This window comes from Narcine bancroftii, chromosome 11 (assembly GCF_036971445.1).
Source record: "Narcine bancroftii isolate sNarBan1 chromosome 11, sNarBan1.hap1, whole genome shotgun sequence".
In the NCBI taxonomy this organism is placed as follows: Eukaryota; Metazoa; Chordata; class Chondrichthyes; order Torpediniformes; family Narcinidae; genus Narcine; species Narcine bancroftii.
The window spans coordinates 10705943-10723355 of record NC_091479.1 but is presented as its reverse complement, the minus strand read 5'-3'; the positions used below and the strand labels follow the sequence as shown (position 1 = coordinate 10723355).

The window sequence follows — 17413 nt, the reverse complement described above, 5'->3', positions numbered from 1 at the left end:
ATTCCGCCTATCTTAGTATCGTCTGCATATTTACTAATCCAATTCACCACCCCATCATCTAGATCATTAATGTATATAACGAACAACAATGGGCCCAATACAGATCCCTGAGACACACCACTGGTCACCGGCCTCCAACCTGACAGACAATTTTCCACTACCACTCTCTGGCCTCTCCCTTTCAGCCAATGTTCAATCCATTTGACTATCTCAAAATTTATACCTAATCAGTTTATTTTCTAAGAATGATGGATATGATTTACAATGTATGTACGTTAGTGATATTTGGAACATCGTGTTTCGTTCATGCAACCGTCTGTACTATTTTATTGGACCGTAACCTTTATTGAAAATCAATTTAAAAAATAAGTTAAAAAGAAACACACAACACTGGATAAACTCAGCAGGTCAAACAGTGTACTTTATACAGCAAAGATAACCAACGTTTCGTCAAGGTCTGAGCAAAATGTAGACAGCTGCCCGAACAAAATGGTGGGAGCAGGGTTGGGCATTAGTCTTCCTACCACTGATGTGAGGTCCTATAATTTCCTCGATTATTCCTATTTTCCTTTTGAACAATGGTCCTTCTGAATAAAAAGAAACGCCAAAACAGGGGGGACTTTTATTGGATTATATTTTATTTTTATTCACATGTAAAACCGCATAAGATGCACAGGTCAGTCTCCAGCTCATTAAACACACATCAAAAACTAATCATTTACATTCAAAATACCTCCATCATCTTTTACATTTTAAAAAAAAATTCCTTTGTCAGTTTCGTGTGCAAAAGTTTTGAGAGAAGAAGGAGATTTATTTTCTTATTGTTTGGGTTCTGGCTTCAATTTAATCAGAATTAGATATTTGCCATTTTGAATTTGACCGGACAGTCGGTCGAAACACCTTCTCGAAATGCTGTTTGTAAATTCTTACTGTGAAATTCGGATCAAAGGGCCACATGTCAATTTCCATCCGGATGTGAAACGGAGGGGTTTTTCTGTTAAAATGACAGAGGGAAATGTTAGCTAGGGTCTCTGGGTCTCGAGGGCAGAATAGAGAGAGTCCAAGATGAGAGTGCGCGGAAATGAAATAGTAAATCGAAGAGAATTCAGGAGAAACGTAGGGAGAGACTGAGTGGCTCTCTTACTTGCTGCAAATTCCACATCACTCATCCTGCTCCTGGACCTGGAAACTGGAACATCTAACTACAACTTGCATGCATATAGTAAAGTCCCCGTTGAATTCAAATGTTAATACAAATGTTCTGTGAACCAACACACAACCCCTTGGTGAAGACAAGAGCAGACATCCAGCCAGCGGAGCACCCCGCCCGCAGCCGCGGTTTGAATAATGTTGTGTTTGAATAGAATGGCGGTGCCCATACCCTTCACCGCTGGGGCGACTCTCCCAAAGTGTCTCCCTATCCCTGCCTGCTAAGAGTCTTTATTAGTATATTAGTAAGTCTTTATCTGTAAACTCAGTGGGGGGGGGGGGGGGGGGGATGGGATAATTATGAAAGTGACATGGTTAACGTAGGAGTTATTGCAATGCTGTTACAAGGCCAGTGACTGGCCTACAATTTAAGTTGTGTAAATTACAGGAATGACTTGATTGAAATAAATCTGACATAATTAAGAACCTCAATACTGATTACATTTCGCACTGCCTTTTGTTTTTTTAACTGTTTATTCTTAATGCAGGTGTATAGTTAGGCATTGTGAGAGTGTGTCTCAGTCAACCGGAAAATTTGCTCATTCGGCATCTGCAATCCCTATACTGCGGGGGTGGGGTTACTGTATTTAGTTAACATCTTCACTTGTGCTGGTCTCCAACTTGACCTGGCTTCCTGGTCTGAGCCTGAATGACTACTTGGGTTTGGGCTTTGCGTTGGCCAGAATCGGTTCAGTTGTGGACAGACTGGTCCTGATTGGGTTGGGACCAGATAAGTGGTAATTGTCAGAGTTGGATTATCATCCAAATTTTATTCAAGTGGAGCTCTACCTTGCTCAGGATTACAGGTTAAAAATGGAAATATTAAGTTTGCTGCAGTCGAGATCAAGATTCAAAGAGCTTCACTCACCAAAGGAAAGTCATGGAACACCATGGTGGAGGTTCTGGAGAAACCATATTCATGCTCCAAGAGCCTCGTCAACATATTCTGCTTCTCTCGCCCCCACTTCCGTGAGCTCTCCTCCAACTAGAGATAGACAGCGTCAGTTACTAGTTAAGCTGAACCCACAAACCTCGCCTGAATTCTCAATAATTACTTCAAATAGCCAAGAATAACTGAGCATTTTTCACACCACCCTGCATACGACAGTCAGGTCAGGTTTTATTATCATGTGATTGTACAAGTACAACCCGATGAAACAGCATTCTCTGGTCCTCTGTGCAAAACATATAGACACACAACCGGACATAACACCCAAACAATGCAGATGGACGACAACCATTCATAGATATCATGAATATTGTTTTGTGAATACAAGAAACTCGGACGGTCAGTGTGAGCAGTCCCTTTGGTCGTTCAGCGTTCTCTCCGACCGTGGGAAGAAGCTGTTCTCAGCCTGGTGGTGCTGGCTCTGATCCTCCCGGATCTCTGCCCCCAATGGGAGCAGCTGAAATGCCGAGTGGAAGGAGTCCTCGATGATTTTGCACGCCCTCTTCAGACAACGATCCTGGTGGATCATGTCGATGGGGATGGAGAGGAACTCCATTGATCCTCTCTGCCACTCTGATGGTCCTCTGGATTGATGTCCGATCCATTTCTCTGCAGCAACTGAACCACACTTGCTGAAGGGTTCTTGCCCAAAATGTTGGTTACGTATCTTTCTCTTTATTTTATCAAAGTACACAGTTTGATCTGCGGAGTTTTTCCAGCTTTTGTGCTTTTACTTAAACCGCAGAGTCTGCAGATTTTTGTGTTTTAGTTCTTCATCTGTGTTTAAATCCAATTTCCCCTGGAGTCCAAATATACTGAGAAATTACTGGTAATAATGAGCACACGCCTGACAAGGAGGCGGCGTTTCTGAAAAGAAGGGCCTGGTGTGTTACCCATGCATCTTGCGCCATCTGTTCCTCAAAGATTGGCTAACACCACCAACATTTATCTAGTATATTCAATGTTGTAAGGGGTTCCAAGGTCTCTTATTGGAAGCCTACCATGTGAAATGTGACAGTAAACCACACATAAAATTGCAGCTAAGGGAGAGCATGGCATGGACAGGATCTCGACAATGACGAGCCAGAGAACAGAAGGGAGGTAAAGGCAGGACAACAACCTTTCCCTCAATGACAAGACCAAGGAGCTGGGTTATAGACTTCCAGAGGAGGGAGCAGAGCTCACTCCTTGTATTGAGGTCAAAGTAGTGGCAGCATAATGTTCCTAGGCTTAAACAGTTCCAGTGACCCATCCTGCTTCATCTATGTCAATGCCAGCTCATGCCTTTCTGTCTTCTGCTTGAGATAATCAATAGAAACATTTCTCCAGCATTTTTATGCAATGAACTATCTATGAATCATTTGTACTTCTGTATCAACCCTTAGTGACTAAGTATCAGTACATGGAGAGTAACGTTCTGTCTGTTCTGTCTTTCAACTATGTTCCTGAGTAGTGCGACCTTGTGCAATGTGTGCTACCAGTTCAAAGTGGACACTTAAACAGAGTTCAAGAGAGTGTCCTGGAACGCACATACCAGAGTCTCCAGTGCTTGGATACGTCTCTCGGCATTCTCCAATTGCACCAGCAATCTTAGTTTCTCCGAGTCAGCTGTGGATTCCTGAAAAAAAGAGCAGGAAGTTAGGTTGGATAAGTAAATTTAAATTTATTACATTTTAAAAATTGTAACATATAGACATACAGCGCGGTAACGGGCCATTTCAGCCCACGAGTCGGTGCCACCCAATTTACATCCAATTAACCTACACCCCACTGTCCATTTTCAACGGTGGGAAGAAACCGGAGCCCACCGGGAGAAACCCACACAGACACGGGGAGAGCATATAAACTCCTTGCAGAGAGCACGGGATGCAAACCCTGGTCCCAATTGTTGGTGTTAGCCACCAACTGTGCCGCCCCAATGGAGGCTTCCCTCGTGGGGGCTGAAAAGAGAAATGTTGGGATTTATGAATATATAGAAACAAGCCTTAGCCCTAACAGGTCCTTTTGGCCCAGCAACCCGTACGACCCAAATAGCTCAGATGGGGGCTGCGATAGCTCAGTGGTTAGAGCACTGGGCTTGTAAACCAGGGATCGTGAGTTTGTTCCTTGCCTGGGCCTCATTTCTGTAAAGGGGGCACTGGACAAAATGACAACTCTCTGTCTTCCTTATGGTAGACAACGTTAAAGAATTTCATGTACGTTACATTCTAAATGTAATATGTGAATCTTTATTGGAATTAACCTACATGTTTTGAATGTTATTGCATTAAGACATTATAAACTGCAATTCCACATTGCAGGGTAATCAAGCTCAACACAGTCCTGGAAGGTCTGGAGGATTCAACGCTGGGTCTAAACTGCAAACCCAGGAGAAAAATCACTGGCCCCTTCAAATTCGGAGTGGCAGTAGTAGTGGGTCAGTGCTACGTCATTCAGTGCCAGTGACCCCGGTTCGAAACCACTGATGTCTGAAGGAGTTTGTACGTTCTCCCTGTGCCTCTGGGTTCTCTGGTTTCTTCCCACGCTTCCAAACATACGGGAGTTGTAGATTAATTGGATTATTTGGATGGCACGGGCTTGTGGGCCTACTGTGCTGTTTGTCTAAATTTAAAATAAATTAATCTGGTCTTTTTTTTTGAAACACTGTTGGACATTTTATTGAAACATTGAAGTAAAGTGCGGGATAAACTTCCTGAGATTGCCTCATTTGGGTGGATAACCCAAAACTGCACCGTGGCCTCATTTTTCACCACTGACAAAATGCCCAGTCTACTCCAACAGCACCTCCCAAGCCTCCAGCACCCAGGAGGTCAAAGGCAGCAGGTGCAGTAGAGCACTGCCACTCCAGGCCACAACGACCAGGTGCTCACCTTGCTTACACACTTGGCTTCCCCCAGTTTGACCCGATCAGGATCTTCACCCCTCTCTCACCCTCCCCGCAACTTGACTTCTCAAGTCAAGTTTATCGTCATCTGACTGCACAAGTAAACAGCGTTCTCTGGCCCTCGGTGCAAAACACGCAGACACACAACCAGACATAACTCATATACAGACAAACAGTACAAGCATTTTGTCTGTAAAAATTGTTTTGTATCAATGAATGTCTCTGATGAATGCAGGGTGGAATAATTTTGCATGTCCTCCTCAGACAACAATCCTGGTAGATCACGTCGATGGTGGGGAGAGAGACTTAAGTGATCCTCTCTGCTACTCGTGATCCTGTAGATTGACCTCCGATCCATTTCTCTGCAGCAACTGTACCCCACAGTGATGCAGCTGGTCACGATGCTCTCGATAGAGCTCCTGTAGAAGGTTGGCATAATGGTGGCCGGTAGTGTAATGCGCGTCGAAAGAAAACATTGGTGATAGAATCTGTACTATCACAGGTAGCTTTGCCTGCTTCAGTCTTTTCAGGAAGTGAAATTGCTGTTGTCTTTCTGACAAGTGAGGAGATGTTGAGTGTCCATGATAGGACACTAGTTAAGTGAACTCCAAGGAACTTGGTGCTCTCCATGCTCTCCACTACAGGGTTGTTGATGTGTAGTGGAGGGTGGTCATTTCTGGTCCTCCTGACGTCCACGATCATCTCCTACACCTTGAGTCTCACGTTGAGACTCAGGTGGTTCCTCTCGCGCCGCATCACGAGGCCAAACCCTCGTGAAGAGGGCCTTTGAGCAAAGTGAATCCTACCGACCAAGTCAAACGGACACATGGTCAGCTCCTACATTATTAATTGCATTTTTTAGACATACAGCACTGTAACTGGCCCTTCCGGCCTACAAGCCCATGCCAACCAAATTAACTGACAAACCATGCATTTTTGGAGGGTGGGAGGAAACCGGACCACCCGGAGGAAGCCCATACAGGGAGAACGTACAATTTCCCGTCAGGCAAAGATGGATTCTAACTGGGGTTCACTGGCACTGCAATAGATGCTAGACAAGCACATGGATGAATTTAAAATGGAGGGTTATGTGGGAGGCAGGGTCTAAAGGTAGGCACAACATTGTGGGGCGAAAGGCCTGTACTGTTCTATGTTCTAACCGGGCTATACTTATTCCAATACTGCAGTGAACCAGAGAATCACTATACGGAGACATCAATACAACATCAATCCAAGACTGAATGCCATAGTGTCAGCTGAGGAGGAGGGTCTTGTGAGATGCTCAGTAATCAATAGAGTTACAGAAAATCATCGAGCCTGGAGGCCACCCTGTCTGTACCAACCTCGCCCTGTGGGTCATAGATCCTCAAGTATGGCGAGGGTTTCCACTTCCGCATCCATCCTCGCTCTCTGGACAATAAATCCCTTTCTCATTTCCTCTGTAATCCTAAATTACTTTACACCTGTAACTACCCGTTTTGAAACCCACTCCTTACTGCCCTGTTTATTTCTATCTTGGCCCTTAGTTTTACATTAGCCTCACCTTGACAGGGTAAACTGGTTGCTGGAGGATGATGGGTCCAGGTGGCAGCCGCTGCTGCGCCAGCTCTTCCCGTAGCCGTGTGTTCTCCGCACGTAGTGCCGCTCCCACCTCTCTCTCTGCACCGTCTCTGGTAACTGCCAATCAAGGACAGGGAGGCTCACGCTGGTCCAATATACACAATGGTCATCCAGGCCCAATAAATAGTGTTCCCCTCCACAAATAAAAAGTCTAACACCTGGAACATATTGTCAGGAGGCATGATATGGAATTTATGGCCTGGGACGGCAGGGTTATTGTAACGTTGTTACAGCGCCAGTGATCAGGACTGGGGTTCGAATCCCACGCTGTCTGTAAGGAGTTTGTATGTTCTTCCCGTGTCTGCGTGGGTTTTCCCCAAGGACGTCCAGTTTCCTCCCACCTTTTGAAATGTACTGGGGGTTGTAGGTCAGTTGCGTGTAAATTGGGCGGCACGGACTCGTGGGACGAAATGGCCTGGTCCCGTGCTGTATGTCTAAATATATAATGGAATTTAATTTTAAAAATATATATAAAAATTTAGAACAGCACGGGACCAGGCCATTTCATCCCACGAGTCCATGCCACCCAATTTACACCCAATTGACCTACAACCCCCCCAGTACATTTCGGCCCATAGATCTGTGCCACAAACAATGTCAAATCAAAATAACATTGCTGTTTGAACTTGGTAGTTCTCCCTCCACTGGAGTTGGCATAGCAGTTAGTGCAACGCCGCTACAGCACAGCAGCCAGGGTTCGAATCTCACGCTGTCTGTAAGGAGTTTGCACGTTCTCCATGTGACCTACAGGGGTTTTCCTGGTTGCTCTGGTTTCCTGTAATTGGGCTCAATGGCTGGTATCGGCTTCTACCGTGTTGTAAATAAAATTTAAATTTAAAAAGAAATTTAAAATTCTTTATCAGCTCAGGTTGCTGAGGACGCAAGGATGGAACAGGGAAGCGGATTTGAGGTCGTAGGTCAGTTGTCATTTCGTTCAACCCCAAGGGGTAAAATGGCCCATTCTTCCACCCATCTCGTGCCAATTAACTTACCTGGACGTCGGTTGGAAACATTGGACTTCTTTTTCGGTCTCTCTTTCAAGTTCTTATCTAAAATATTCTCCATTTTTTCTATAACCTGCAATAAGGTTAAAAACAAACAAATCTGTTAAAAGCTAAAAGGGAGAGGATGTTATTCTCCATCGAACCTTACCAAGCTCTGCCAAGGCATGATGCAAATCACTCAACTGGAGGCCAGGAGATCAGATTGTCTCCTGACCTCGCCGATGGGAAGCGACCTTTCACGCTCTTTTGAAACTATTATAACTGCGTGCAGCTGTATATTGCAAAGGTGGGAAAGGCTTGCCAACAGGGAGACTTCCTGGCCATCTGAGCTCCCAATGCCCCAACAGTGGACTCTCACCTCAGCTGCCCACCCTCAGGAGCTCCTGACGCCCCGACTACCCACCCAGCCAAACTCCCAATGACCCAACAGTGGATTTACCATCCAGTCCTGGCCAGCTCAGCTCCCAATGTGCCAACAGTGGACCCTCACCCAGGCTGCCTGCCTTAGTAGCTAACTACACCCTGGCTGCCTGCCCATCCGAGCTCCTGATGCTCCATCAGTGGACTTAACACCCAATCCGGGCTACCCAACGCCTTGAACGACGCAGGTATTTCACAGAGTCAAAAGTTTAACCCACTTAAAAGTCGGCTCCCCCCCCGAAAAAGTGGTGGAAAAAATTTAACAATTATGCAAGCATATATGGAATATTTCAGACAATGATCAAGATCCTGTCTTCCAAACTACTGTTCTTTTTCATCAGGGAACTAATTAGTTACTGTGTCATTGTTTAATGTTAGTTTAAGTATCTTGGGTGAACAAGGCCATCTAAAATCTAAACATAGTCCAGGTGCTCATTCCTCTACACAAGTTGTGTTTAACCTGTCCCGAAACTGTGCACAATCTCATCGACTTAGCAAAAGGGTGCCGGGTCCCTGGAGAAGTGTGGTTTCCCTAGATTTCTTTAAATTAATTTTGCTCACTTCGTGGAAAACTTCCACCTGGTCCATCTCCAACAACACTCTCCCCTTCCTGGATCTGTCTCCGTCTCAGGAGGACAAGCTTTCCACCGACGTACATTACAAACCCACCAACTCCCACAACTACCTTGACTACACTTCCTCACACCCTATTCCCTGCAAGGATTCTATCCCCTCCTCTCAGTTTCTCCGCACCTGCTCCCAAGATGTGGTCTTCCAGTCCAGAGCTTCTGAAATGTCTGCCTTCGTCCACAAGCGTGGCTTCCCCTCCACCCGCAGCAACTCAGCCATTTTCCGCTCATCTGCCCTAGCCCCCTCTTCCCTCAGACGCAACAAACATAGAATTCCCCTTCATCCTCGCCTACCGCCCCACCAGCCTCCGCATCCAACATGGGATCTTCAGATTTACTTTTGGTTTATTCAGATATTTCTGAACCGGTGAGTTAGAACGACCAGGAACAGGTCTTCTGCCCCCGCCTCTCTCTGCAAATCAACATTGTAAAGCACAGGAATACAAAACGGAGTGTCACAATTGGAAGACCGTTCACTTAAAACAAAATCCAAAAGGAATTTAAACCCCCAGAAGTCGGCAGTATTGTATTAATTTAAAGAAAGGTTTCTTTGAAACAAAGCAGGAATGGGCCAGTCAGGCCTAGCAATGGAACACCATGTGTTTTAGAACAGTTTGAACAGCCAGCATTACCACTTCCTGTTTCCGGATGGTGTCTTCCAGAATCTTCGACTTGCGCATTTTTTCCTGGTATTTCCGTAAAGCTGCCTGTTGTTGTTGATGAGCTTTCTGTAGGCGCAGGAGTTCCGCCTCCCGATCATTCTTCTGCGATAGTTAACATAGACACCAAGGGTTTAAAGACACAAGCACAAACCGTGGCAGAAGTCCACCTTACTCCCTTCTGATAAAATCAATGCATTGGGTTAAATCATACGTCAAACCATGGGCCGGGTAGAAGTGTGCACCTTTTCTTTTCTAATCTTTTCTATTCCTTTCAACGTTTACTTGTGTAGATGGGAGCAAGGCCTTTTTTTTTAATACAGACTTATGTCCGATTGAGTAACATCAGAGGTCACCATAAATGCCTAATAAAAATATTTACATTTACTCCGTAAACCTATGTTTTGCACCTAAGTCGAGGGGCCTAGGAGAGAGGCTTTGGAGCTCTGGTGTTTGGACGAGCATCCGCAGCTGCGCAGTTGGGGCGTCAGGACCTCCAGTGGGTGGGTGGGCGGCCAGGGCAAGGATCCACGGTCAAGGCATGGGGAGCTTGGATGGGTTGGCAGCAAGAAGCCAGGAGAGAGCTTGCGGCCAGTCCATTGGGATATCGAGGATCCACAGTCGGGGTGCCGGGATCTCGGGTGGGTGGGCAGTTGGGAGCTCTGTCGAGCGGGCAGCTGGGGTGAGGATCCATGGTCGGGGTGTCGGGTGCTTGGATGAGTATATTTCACCCATAATGACCGGCTTACACCCAAATCGGTTTGCGTCCCCACTTCCAGAACGTAACCCGGACGCAAGTTGATGTATGGATATATAAGCCCAATTCTAAATGTGTGCCACGCAGGAGCTGACTTGACTGAACTCAGCGGAGATGGTTATTGGGTTCAGGTCTGGGAGTCAGATTCTGGTTCGGCTCAAATTTAAGTCTTCTTCCTCAACAATATTTCCCAAGAAATTACTTCGTAAACAGTCATTCCAAATCAATGGGTTACAAAGGAAAATTGGCATAATCTCCTCAGTGTAATTCGAATACTCTGGCATAGTCAAGCAATGAGAAGGCCTTTCAAGGTCATTTATAAGATCACAAGATGACAGAGCAGAAGTAGTCCCATTAGCCCATCGAGTCATTCTAATCACTAGCTGATCCACCCTCCCATTCAGCTCCACTCCCCGGCCTTCTCCCCGTGGCCCTTGGTGCCCTGACTGATGTTGGGTTCCTTTCTCTGGGAGAAGTTTACAAAATTAATGAGAGGAAATGCAGTTAAGGTTTTGGGGGGTGGTGTGGAGTTTATAGGAGATGGCTGGAGTCAAGTGGCTGGAGCGGGTTGCCAGGAGTAGTTTTAATTTAATTTGGGGACACAGCCCGGTAACCGGTCCTTCCGGCCCAGCATCCCATGCCCCAATTAATCTACAACTCCTGTACGTTCTGAAGGGTGGGAGGAAGCCAGAGCACCCGGAAGAAACCCACACAGAGCGTACAAACTCCTTACAGTCAGTGCCTGATTTGAACCTGTGTCGCTGGCGCTGTAACAGCGTTGCGCTAACCCCTGCCACAGCAGAGGTTTAGATGAACTTGGCCATCATGTTCAGCAAAGACCTAAGCGCTTGAAGGGCCTTTCCTTGTGCTGTACTGTTCTATACTGAAGTGCACACCAACCTGTTAAAAAATTACTTAACAGCATGCACAAGCCCCCAATTCAGTGACCTCACTGATTTGTCTGCCATGGTTTCATATTCAGGTACTTTTTTTAAAAATCCGTTTACAACTCACCCTGATTAATTCATTCTGCAACTTCTGCACCTTATCTTTGGTTTTCAGATGTTTAGCAGTCTCACTGGCCAGTTTCTGCTTTAATAAGACTGAAAGACGCAAAAGGAACCAAGGTTAAACCTGCAGTTTCTTCTTCATACACTTTTCGCCCAACAGTCAGGATTAGCGAGTGGATTCCAGGAATACCCAGCAGGTCGGGCAGAGTCTGCGGAGAGGGAACCGGGGTTACCGTGTCGGAGCGACGGCACTTCATCAGAACTGGGGAAAGTATGAGGTCAAACATATTGGGGAAAGTCTGTGAGAGGGTGGGTTAGGTGGGAAAGATTAACTGGCCAGAGGGAAGACACCAAAATGCTGGAGGAACTCAGCCGGTCTTTTACAGCGCCCAAAAAAGCAAAGATATATTGGGACGTTTTGGGCCTGAATCCGATCCTTGAAGAAGGGCTCAGGCCTGAATCGTTGGCAAAATATATCTTTGGTCTTTTAGACGCTGCAAGACCTGCTCGGTTCCTCCAGTATTTTGGTGTTTTTAACTACAATCACAGTGTCTGCAGACTTTCGTGCATCAGAGAGAAGGTATCACAGGGTGAAAGAGAGAGGCAGTAGGTCAGGGCAGGGAATGTTAGTCAGGAAAGGGTACAGACAATTGTTTGAAATTACCATTGGAAAATATTCTTATCACTAAAAGGTACGGCTCGGCTGGACTTACTGCAACATGTTCAGTTAGAAGACAGCTTGAAACGACTTTGAACTTCATTGGAATAGCATCGCAAGTCAAGGATGGAACTGCCAGCTGGCTATTGGGGTATAGAAGGAAGGACCTCAATCCACAACTTAAATGGTAAACACAAAAGTCTGAAGACACCGTGACTGAAGTAAAAACACAACACTGGAGAGAAACTCAGCAGGTCAAACAGTGTCCTTCACAGAGCAAAGGCAAAGATACAGAACCAAATGTTTGGGCCTGAGCCCTTCATCAAGGTATGAGAAAAATGTAGGCAGGCCCCCCCCCAACAAAATGATGGAGGGGGGAAGGGGCAGGGGGAGGATCACTGTCCCACAGGCAGGAGGTAATAGGTGGATAAGGGAGAAAGGGCGAACCATCTATTCCCTGTTCTCCCTCTCTTCCCCCTCTCTTCTTTCCGCCATCTTTCCACCCCCTTCCCTCTCCATTCACAGAGCTATCCCCCCCCCTCTCCCTGTTTGCTGGTGCGCCCTCCCTCCCTTTTCCACTCATTACCTCCTGCCCATTGGACTGTGCCCCTCCCCCTGCCACATTTATTCGGGCACCTGTCTACATTTTGCTCAGACCTTGATGAAGGGCTCAAGCCCAAAACCTTGGTTCTGTATCTTTATCTTTGCTGTACAAAGGATACTGCTTGACCTGCTGAGATTCTCCAGCGTCGTGTTTTCCAGTCCAATCCACAACTTTCTGACTTGAGTCAGAGTTAATTGCAAGTTAAACTAAGAGAGTCTCAGAGGGGTAGGGAGAGTACTTTACACACCGATTCTGTCTGCTAATTCCGTCTTTGTCATCACATCGAGGTCCGTGTCATCCAGCAACGTTTGGCCCAAATTCTGCTGCAGGTTCAGTTCACTGCGCAGTTTGCTGTTCTCCCCCTCAAGCCTCGCGACGTCTTTCCTCAGTTTGATGATGTCCGCTGCCATTTTCTGCATGGCGGCCCGATAGTTGTCCAGCTCCTGGGGCACATCAATAAGTTAGAGAGGTGCAAGGTGATACAGCCCTTCACCTACACAGATCCCATTTCTACCCTTCTATCTATTGGCCACTGATCTTCACATTACAAGATATAGGAACAGAAGTTGGTCCATTGGCCTATTGATTCTGCTCTGCCATTCTAATCATGAGCTGATCCATCCTCCCACTCAGCCCCACTCCCCGGAACCCTGACTAATCAGATACCCATCACTCTCTGCCTTAAATGCACCCAATCACCTCGTTTCCACAGCCCCCTGTGGCAACGTTCCACAGACTCTTGACCTTCTGACTGACTAAATTTTTCTGCATCTGTTTTAAATTAACGGCCTTTTATCCAGTCATGCCATCTTGACCTAGACTCCCCTATGATGGGCAACCTCCTTGCCACATCTACTCTGTCCAGGCCTTTCAGCATTCAAGGTGCCTCAACATCCTTCTGTAGTCCATCGAGTCCAGTCCAAGTGTCAACAATTGTTCCTCGTATGCTAACCCTTTCATTCTTGGCATCCGTCAAGAAAAATCTCTGAACCCTCTCCAATGCCAGCATTTGTTTTCTCAGACGTGGCACCCAAAACTGCACACTCCAAGTGAGGCCTCACCAGATCTTTATGGAGGCTCAACATCACATTCCTGTCTTGCTGAGGATCTACCTCCCCCAGCATCCCCTTCGGATCCGAATGAACAATGGGCTTAACTGCAGCCCAATGAAGATGTTTTGGAGCCGGTCAGCGGGTGGTCAGAGCCAGGATGGTGTCAGGGAGTGGGATGAAATGTATAGAGTTCCGTAAGAAATGGAACAAAAACTGGTGCGGATACGGTGACAAGAAGCAAGGCACAAAGATTACAAAGTGGAATCAGAAATTGAAAATGATCGCTCCCAAGAGGCTGGTGGAGAAGCTTTCCTCGCTGGGACTCAATACCCCTCTCTGTTACTGGATCCTGGACTTCTTAACAGGAAGACCACAGTCTGTCCGGGTTGGTAGCAGAATGTCGAGCACAGTCACACTGAGCACTGGCACACTTCTGGGATGTGCGCTCAGCCCGCTCCTGTTCACGCTACTGACCCATGACTGCATCTCCAGAACTAGAGGATCACTGGAGTCTCCTTCCACCCCCCCCCCCCCGACCCATCAACGTGATCTACTGGGATCGTTTACTAATCCCTATGCCATAGGTGCTCTGTGATGAGTAAGGGATTACTTAAAGTGGAAGGGGAAGGTTGAGGATCACTGCTCTAGATCCAATAGTTACTGAAATATTTGGCTTGAGAAAAATTGCCATTGGTCCATTTCCTTTGGAGCTCTGAAACCCTGCACATAACGAGTCAATGAGGGACGATTAAAACAGTGGTTCTCAAACTTTTTCTTTTCACCCACACACCACTTGAAGTAATCCCTTATTAATCACCTATGCCATAGGGATTACTTCAGGTGTAGTGTGAGTGGAAGGAAAAAGTTTGGGAATCCCTGAATTGGAGAAGCTTAAAGAGAAGAAGCAACAAAGAATGTTTGGAACCTCATCTGCTCTCTGAATGTTGAAGCATTTCCCATCACCACATCTCTTCATTACAAGTCATTTTCAAACCACAACAAAGCTTTGATGTGTCTACTTCCCTCCTGGAAAGCTTGGAATCGTGCCTGTCCAGCTGCAAAGCAGCGACGGTTTTAGCAGAAGGCTAACAGCAGGTCCAAGAGGCAGTTCAGCGTCACCTTCTCGACGGACGCCCGGGAATGGGAAAGGAAGGGGAAAGTGGCAGCAAGCAGACTTGCATGCTAAGCAATGCAGCTCAACCTTGACATGGTACAGCAGTTAGTGCAAGAAGCAAATAAAACAGAAGTGCATGACATAGACAAAAGTGCAGGGTAAAAAGTGACAGAGAGAACTGTTAAACAGTGCAACCACGGTGTTTTTACTTCAACCAGGTGCCTGCAGTCCCAATTCCTTCTAGAGCAGTGGTTCTCAACCTTTTTCTTTCCACTCACATCCCACTTTAAGTCATCCCTCTGCCATCGGTGCTCTGTGATTAGTAAGGGATTGCTTAAGGTGGGATGTGAGTGGGAAGGAAAGTTGAGAATCACCCAATTGTTATTGAAATATTTTGCTTGAGAAAAATTCTCATTGGCCTATTTCCTTTGGCGTTCTGAAATCGTGCACATAACGAGGTATGATTAAAACAGTGGTTTTCAAACTTTTTCCTTTCCACCCACATCCCACCTTAAGCAATCCCTTACTAATCACAGAGCACCGATGACCTAGGGAATACTTAAAGTGGCATGTGAGGGGAAAGAAAAAGGTTGAGAACCTCTTCTCTAAGGAGTAAAGTCCCAACCTGCTACCTGTAGTTCAAATCCTGAAGACCCGCCAACATCCTAGTAAATCTTCTCTGGACACTTTCGATCTTACATACTGAGTTACAGGTTAGGACTTTATTCCCTGGAGTGTAAAAAACTTAGGGGAGATTTGATGGAGGTATATTATGAGGGGTGTAGACAGAATAGAGGTAGGCTTTTTGCACTGAGGGTAGGTAAGATACAAACCAGAGGACATGGGTTAAGGGTAAGAAAGGGAAAATTGTAGAGGGAACATGAGGGGGAACTTCTTCACACAGAGAGTGGTGGGAGTGTGGAACAAATGAGTACCAGCTGGGCTCAATTTTTACATTGAAGAAGAGGTTTGACAGGGACATAGATGGGAGAGGTATGGAGTGCTATGGACTGTGCAGGTCAGTGGGACTGAGCAGAAAAATAGTTTGGCACAGACTAGAAGGGCCAAAGGGCCTGTTTCAGTTCTATAGGTGCTGCATCACAGCAGAGCTTGGAGGAGTGAGGCCTCTTCCTGGTGCCAGCTTATGTGACCTATCATGTAGAGGTCACGGATCATGGGAATGATCCCTGGTTTTAACGGGAGTGTGGGGCTGGGGTTGTGTGGGGGCTTGAGGGTGGTGAGATATCACGTGAGGTGTTTAATAAGGTCAGTCAACTATGATGAAAAGAAAAAGCTGCTGAAGACTGTCAGACAAAGATAAACGTTCCTGAAGCCAAAATCCTGTGACACGAAGGACTTTAATCTTCATGCATCAAGGCTTGTTGGGCAAATCTGTCTAAAGTACATTATTTATTTTTTGAACTTATCTTTGGAAAGGGAAAGGCCAAGACACAGATAAGGAGTCCTTCAACAGCAGATGGAGAGCTCAAGGTCTGGCAGAGGACTTGATATTTGCTAATATCTTGCCTCTTGCTCCATTGAAACCCTACAAGTTCCATTTAATTATCTGCGTGTTGGCAACGCAGGCTGGAAATAATGCAATGTGATTGTGCAGCGATTTGACCTGAGTCTCTCAATGGTCAGCCATTTAACTCAGCCCTTTTGCTTCGTTCGTTTCCTAAGATGGTACTGGGAGTGCTATGATATGTTTGATGACTGACTTTCCTCCTTTCCTCACACCACCTTTCACCACCCAGAGTTACACACATCCATCAGACACATGCACATAGGAGGAGGTCACTGCTTCGCAAACCACACGAGGAGGTCAGGACAGCACAAACCAGTCGTTATCAAGGGGTCAGTAGTGGAGAGGGTCAAGAACATCCTGGGCGTCAACATCTGAGGATCTGTCCTGGATCCTCCATAACAATGCGACCACGAAGAAGGCTCGCCAGCGGCTATACTTTGTAAGGTGTTTGAAGAGATTCGATATGACACCGAAAACTCTCGACCCCTTATGTAAACTGTTCTCCCTTCTGCCATCTGGTAGGAGGTACTGCAGCCCTCGGGCCCTGGCGTCCAGATCGGGCAACAGCTTCTTCCCACAAGCCATCAGGGTCCTGAATTCCCAGAACATTTGGGGATAGGGTACTGTGGACTGTTACTGTATACGTCTTAATATTTTAACTTCAATTCTAACTTATATTTATGTAAATATTCTCTGTGGTCCTGGAGAAATGCTATCTTGTATTTACCATGCAAGCATAGCATGAACTTATCAGGTGACTTGACTTCTACAGGTGTGCTGTAGAAGTATGTCTGGTATGGAGGTGGCAACGCTCAGGACAAGAAATAAAACACCAGAGCGCTATTAACTTGGCCTGAGACCTCACAGGCACCAGTCTTCACTCCATCGAGGGCATCTACAAGAAGCGGTGTCTTAATAAAGCAGCCTCTATCCTCAAGGACCCCCACCACCCAGGCCATGCTCTCTTCACTCTGCTACCATCGGGACAAAGGTACAGGAGCCTGAAGACGAGCACTCAGCGGCACAAGGACAGATTCTTCCCCGCTGCCATCAGACTCCTGAATGAGCCCCAGACACTGCCTCACTGTGTCTTTTTTGTGGTCTATTTTTATTTTTTTTAAGGTGGTTTAAATGAATGTTTGCACTGCAATCTTGCCACAAAACGACGCATTTTGTGACTCGTTCATGGCAATAAATTCTGATTTTGATTCTAATTCTGCTCTGACGTGGATGTCAGTGTCAATCCCGAACAAAGATTGAGCACCTTTCAAGTTCAAGTTCATCGTCACATGTATCAAGGTCCAAGGAGAAACTTT

At 46.2% G+C, this 17413-nt stretch overlaps 1 protein-coding gene across 1 annotated transcript in view; it reads right to left on the bottom strand.

Moving 5' to 3' along the window:
• Positions 1-609: 609 nt before the first annotated feature.
• ccdc33 (coiled-coil domain containing 33) overlaps positions 610-17413 on the bottom strand; it is a 169048-nt gene continuing 152244 nt past the window's right edge. The window contains exons 16-23 of the mRNA XM_069902239.1: positions 12651-12846; positions 11146-11234; positions 9348-9479; positions 7655-7739; positions 6586-6719; positions 3693-3776; positions 2078-2194; positions 610-994 (exon numbers count right to left, since the gene is read on the bottom strand). Of these exons, the coding sequence (XP_069758340.1) occupies positions 959-994; positions 2078-2194; positions 3693-3776; positions 6586-6719; positions 7655-7739; positions 9348-9479; positions 11146-11234; positions 12651-12846 (873 nt within the window). The 3' untranslated portion in view covers positions 610-958. The remainder of the gene's footprint in view (positions 995-2077; positions 2195-3692; positions 3777-6585; positions 6720-7654; positions 7740-9347; positions 9480-11145; positions 11235-12650; positions 12847-17413) is intronic.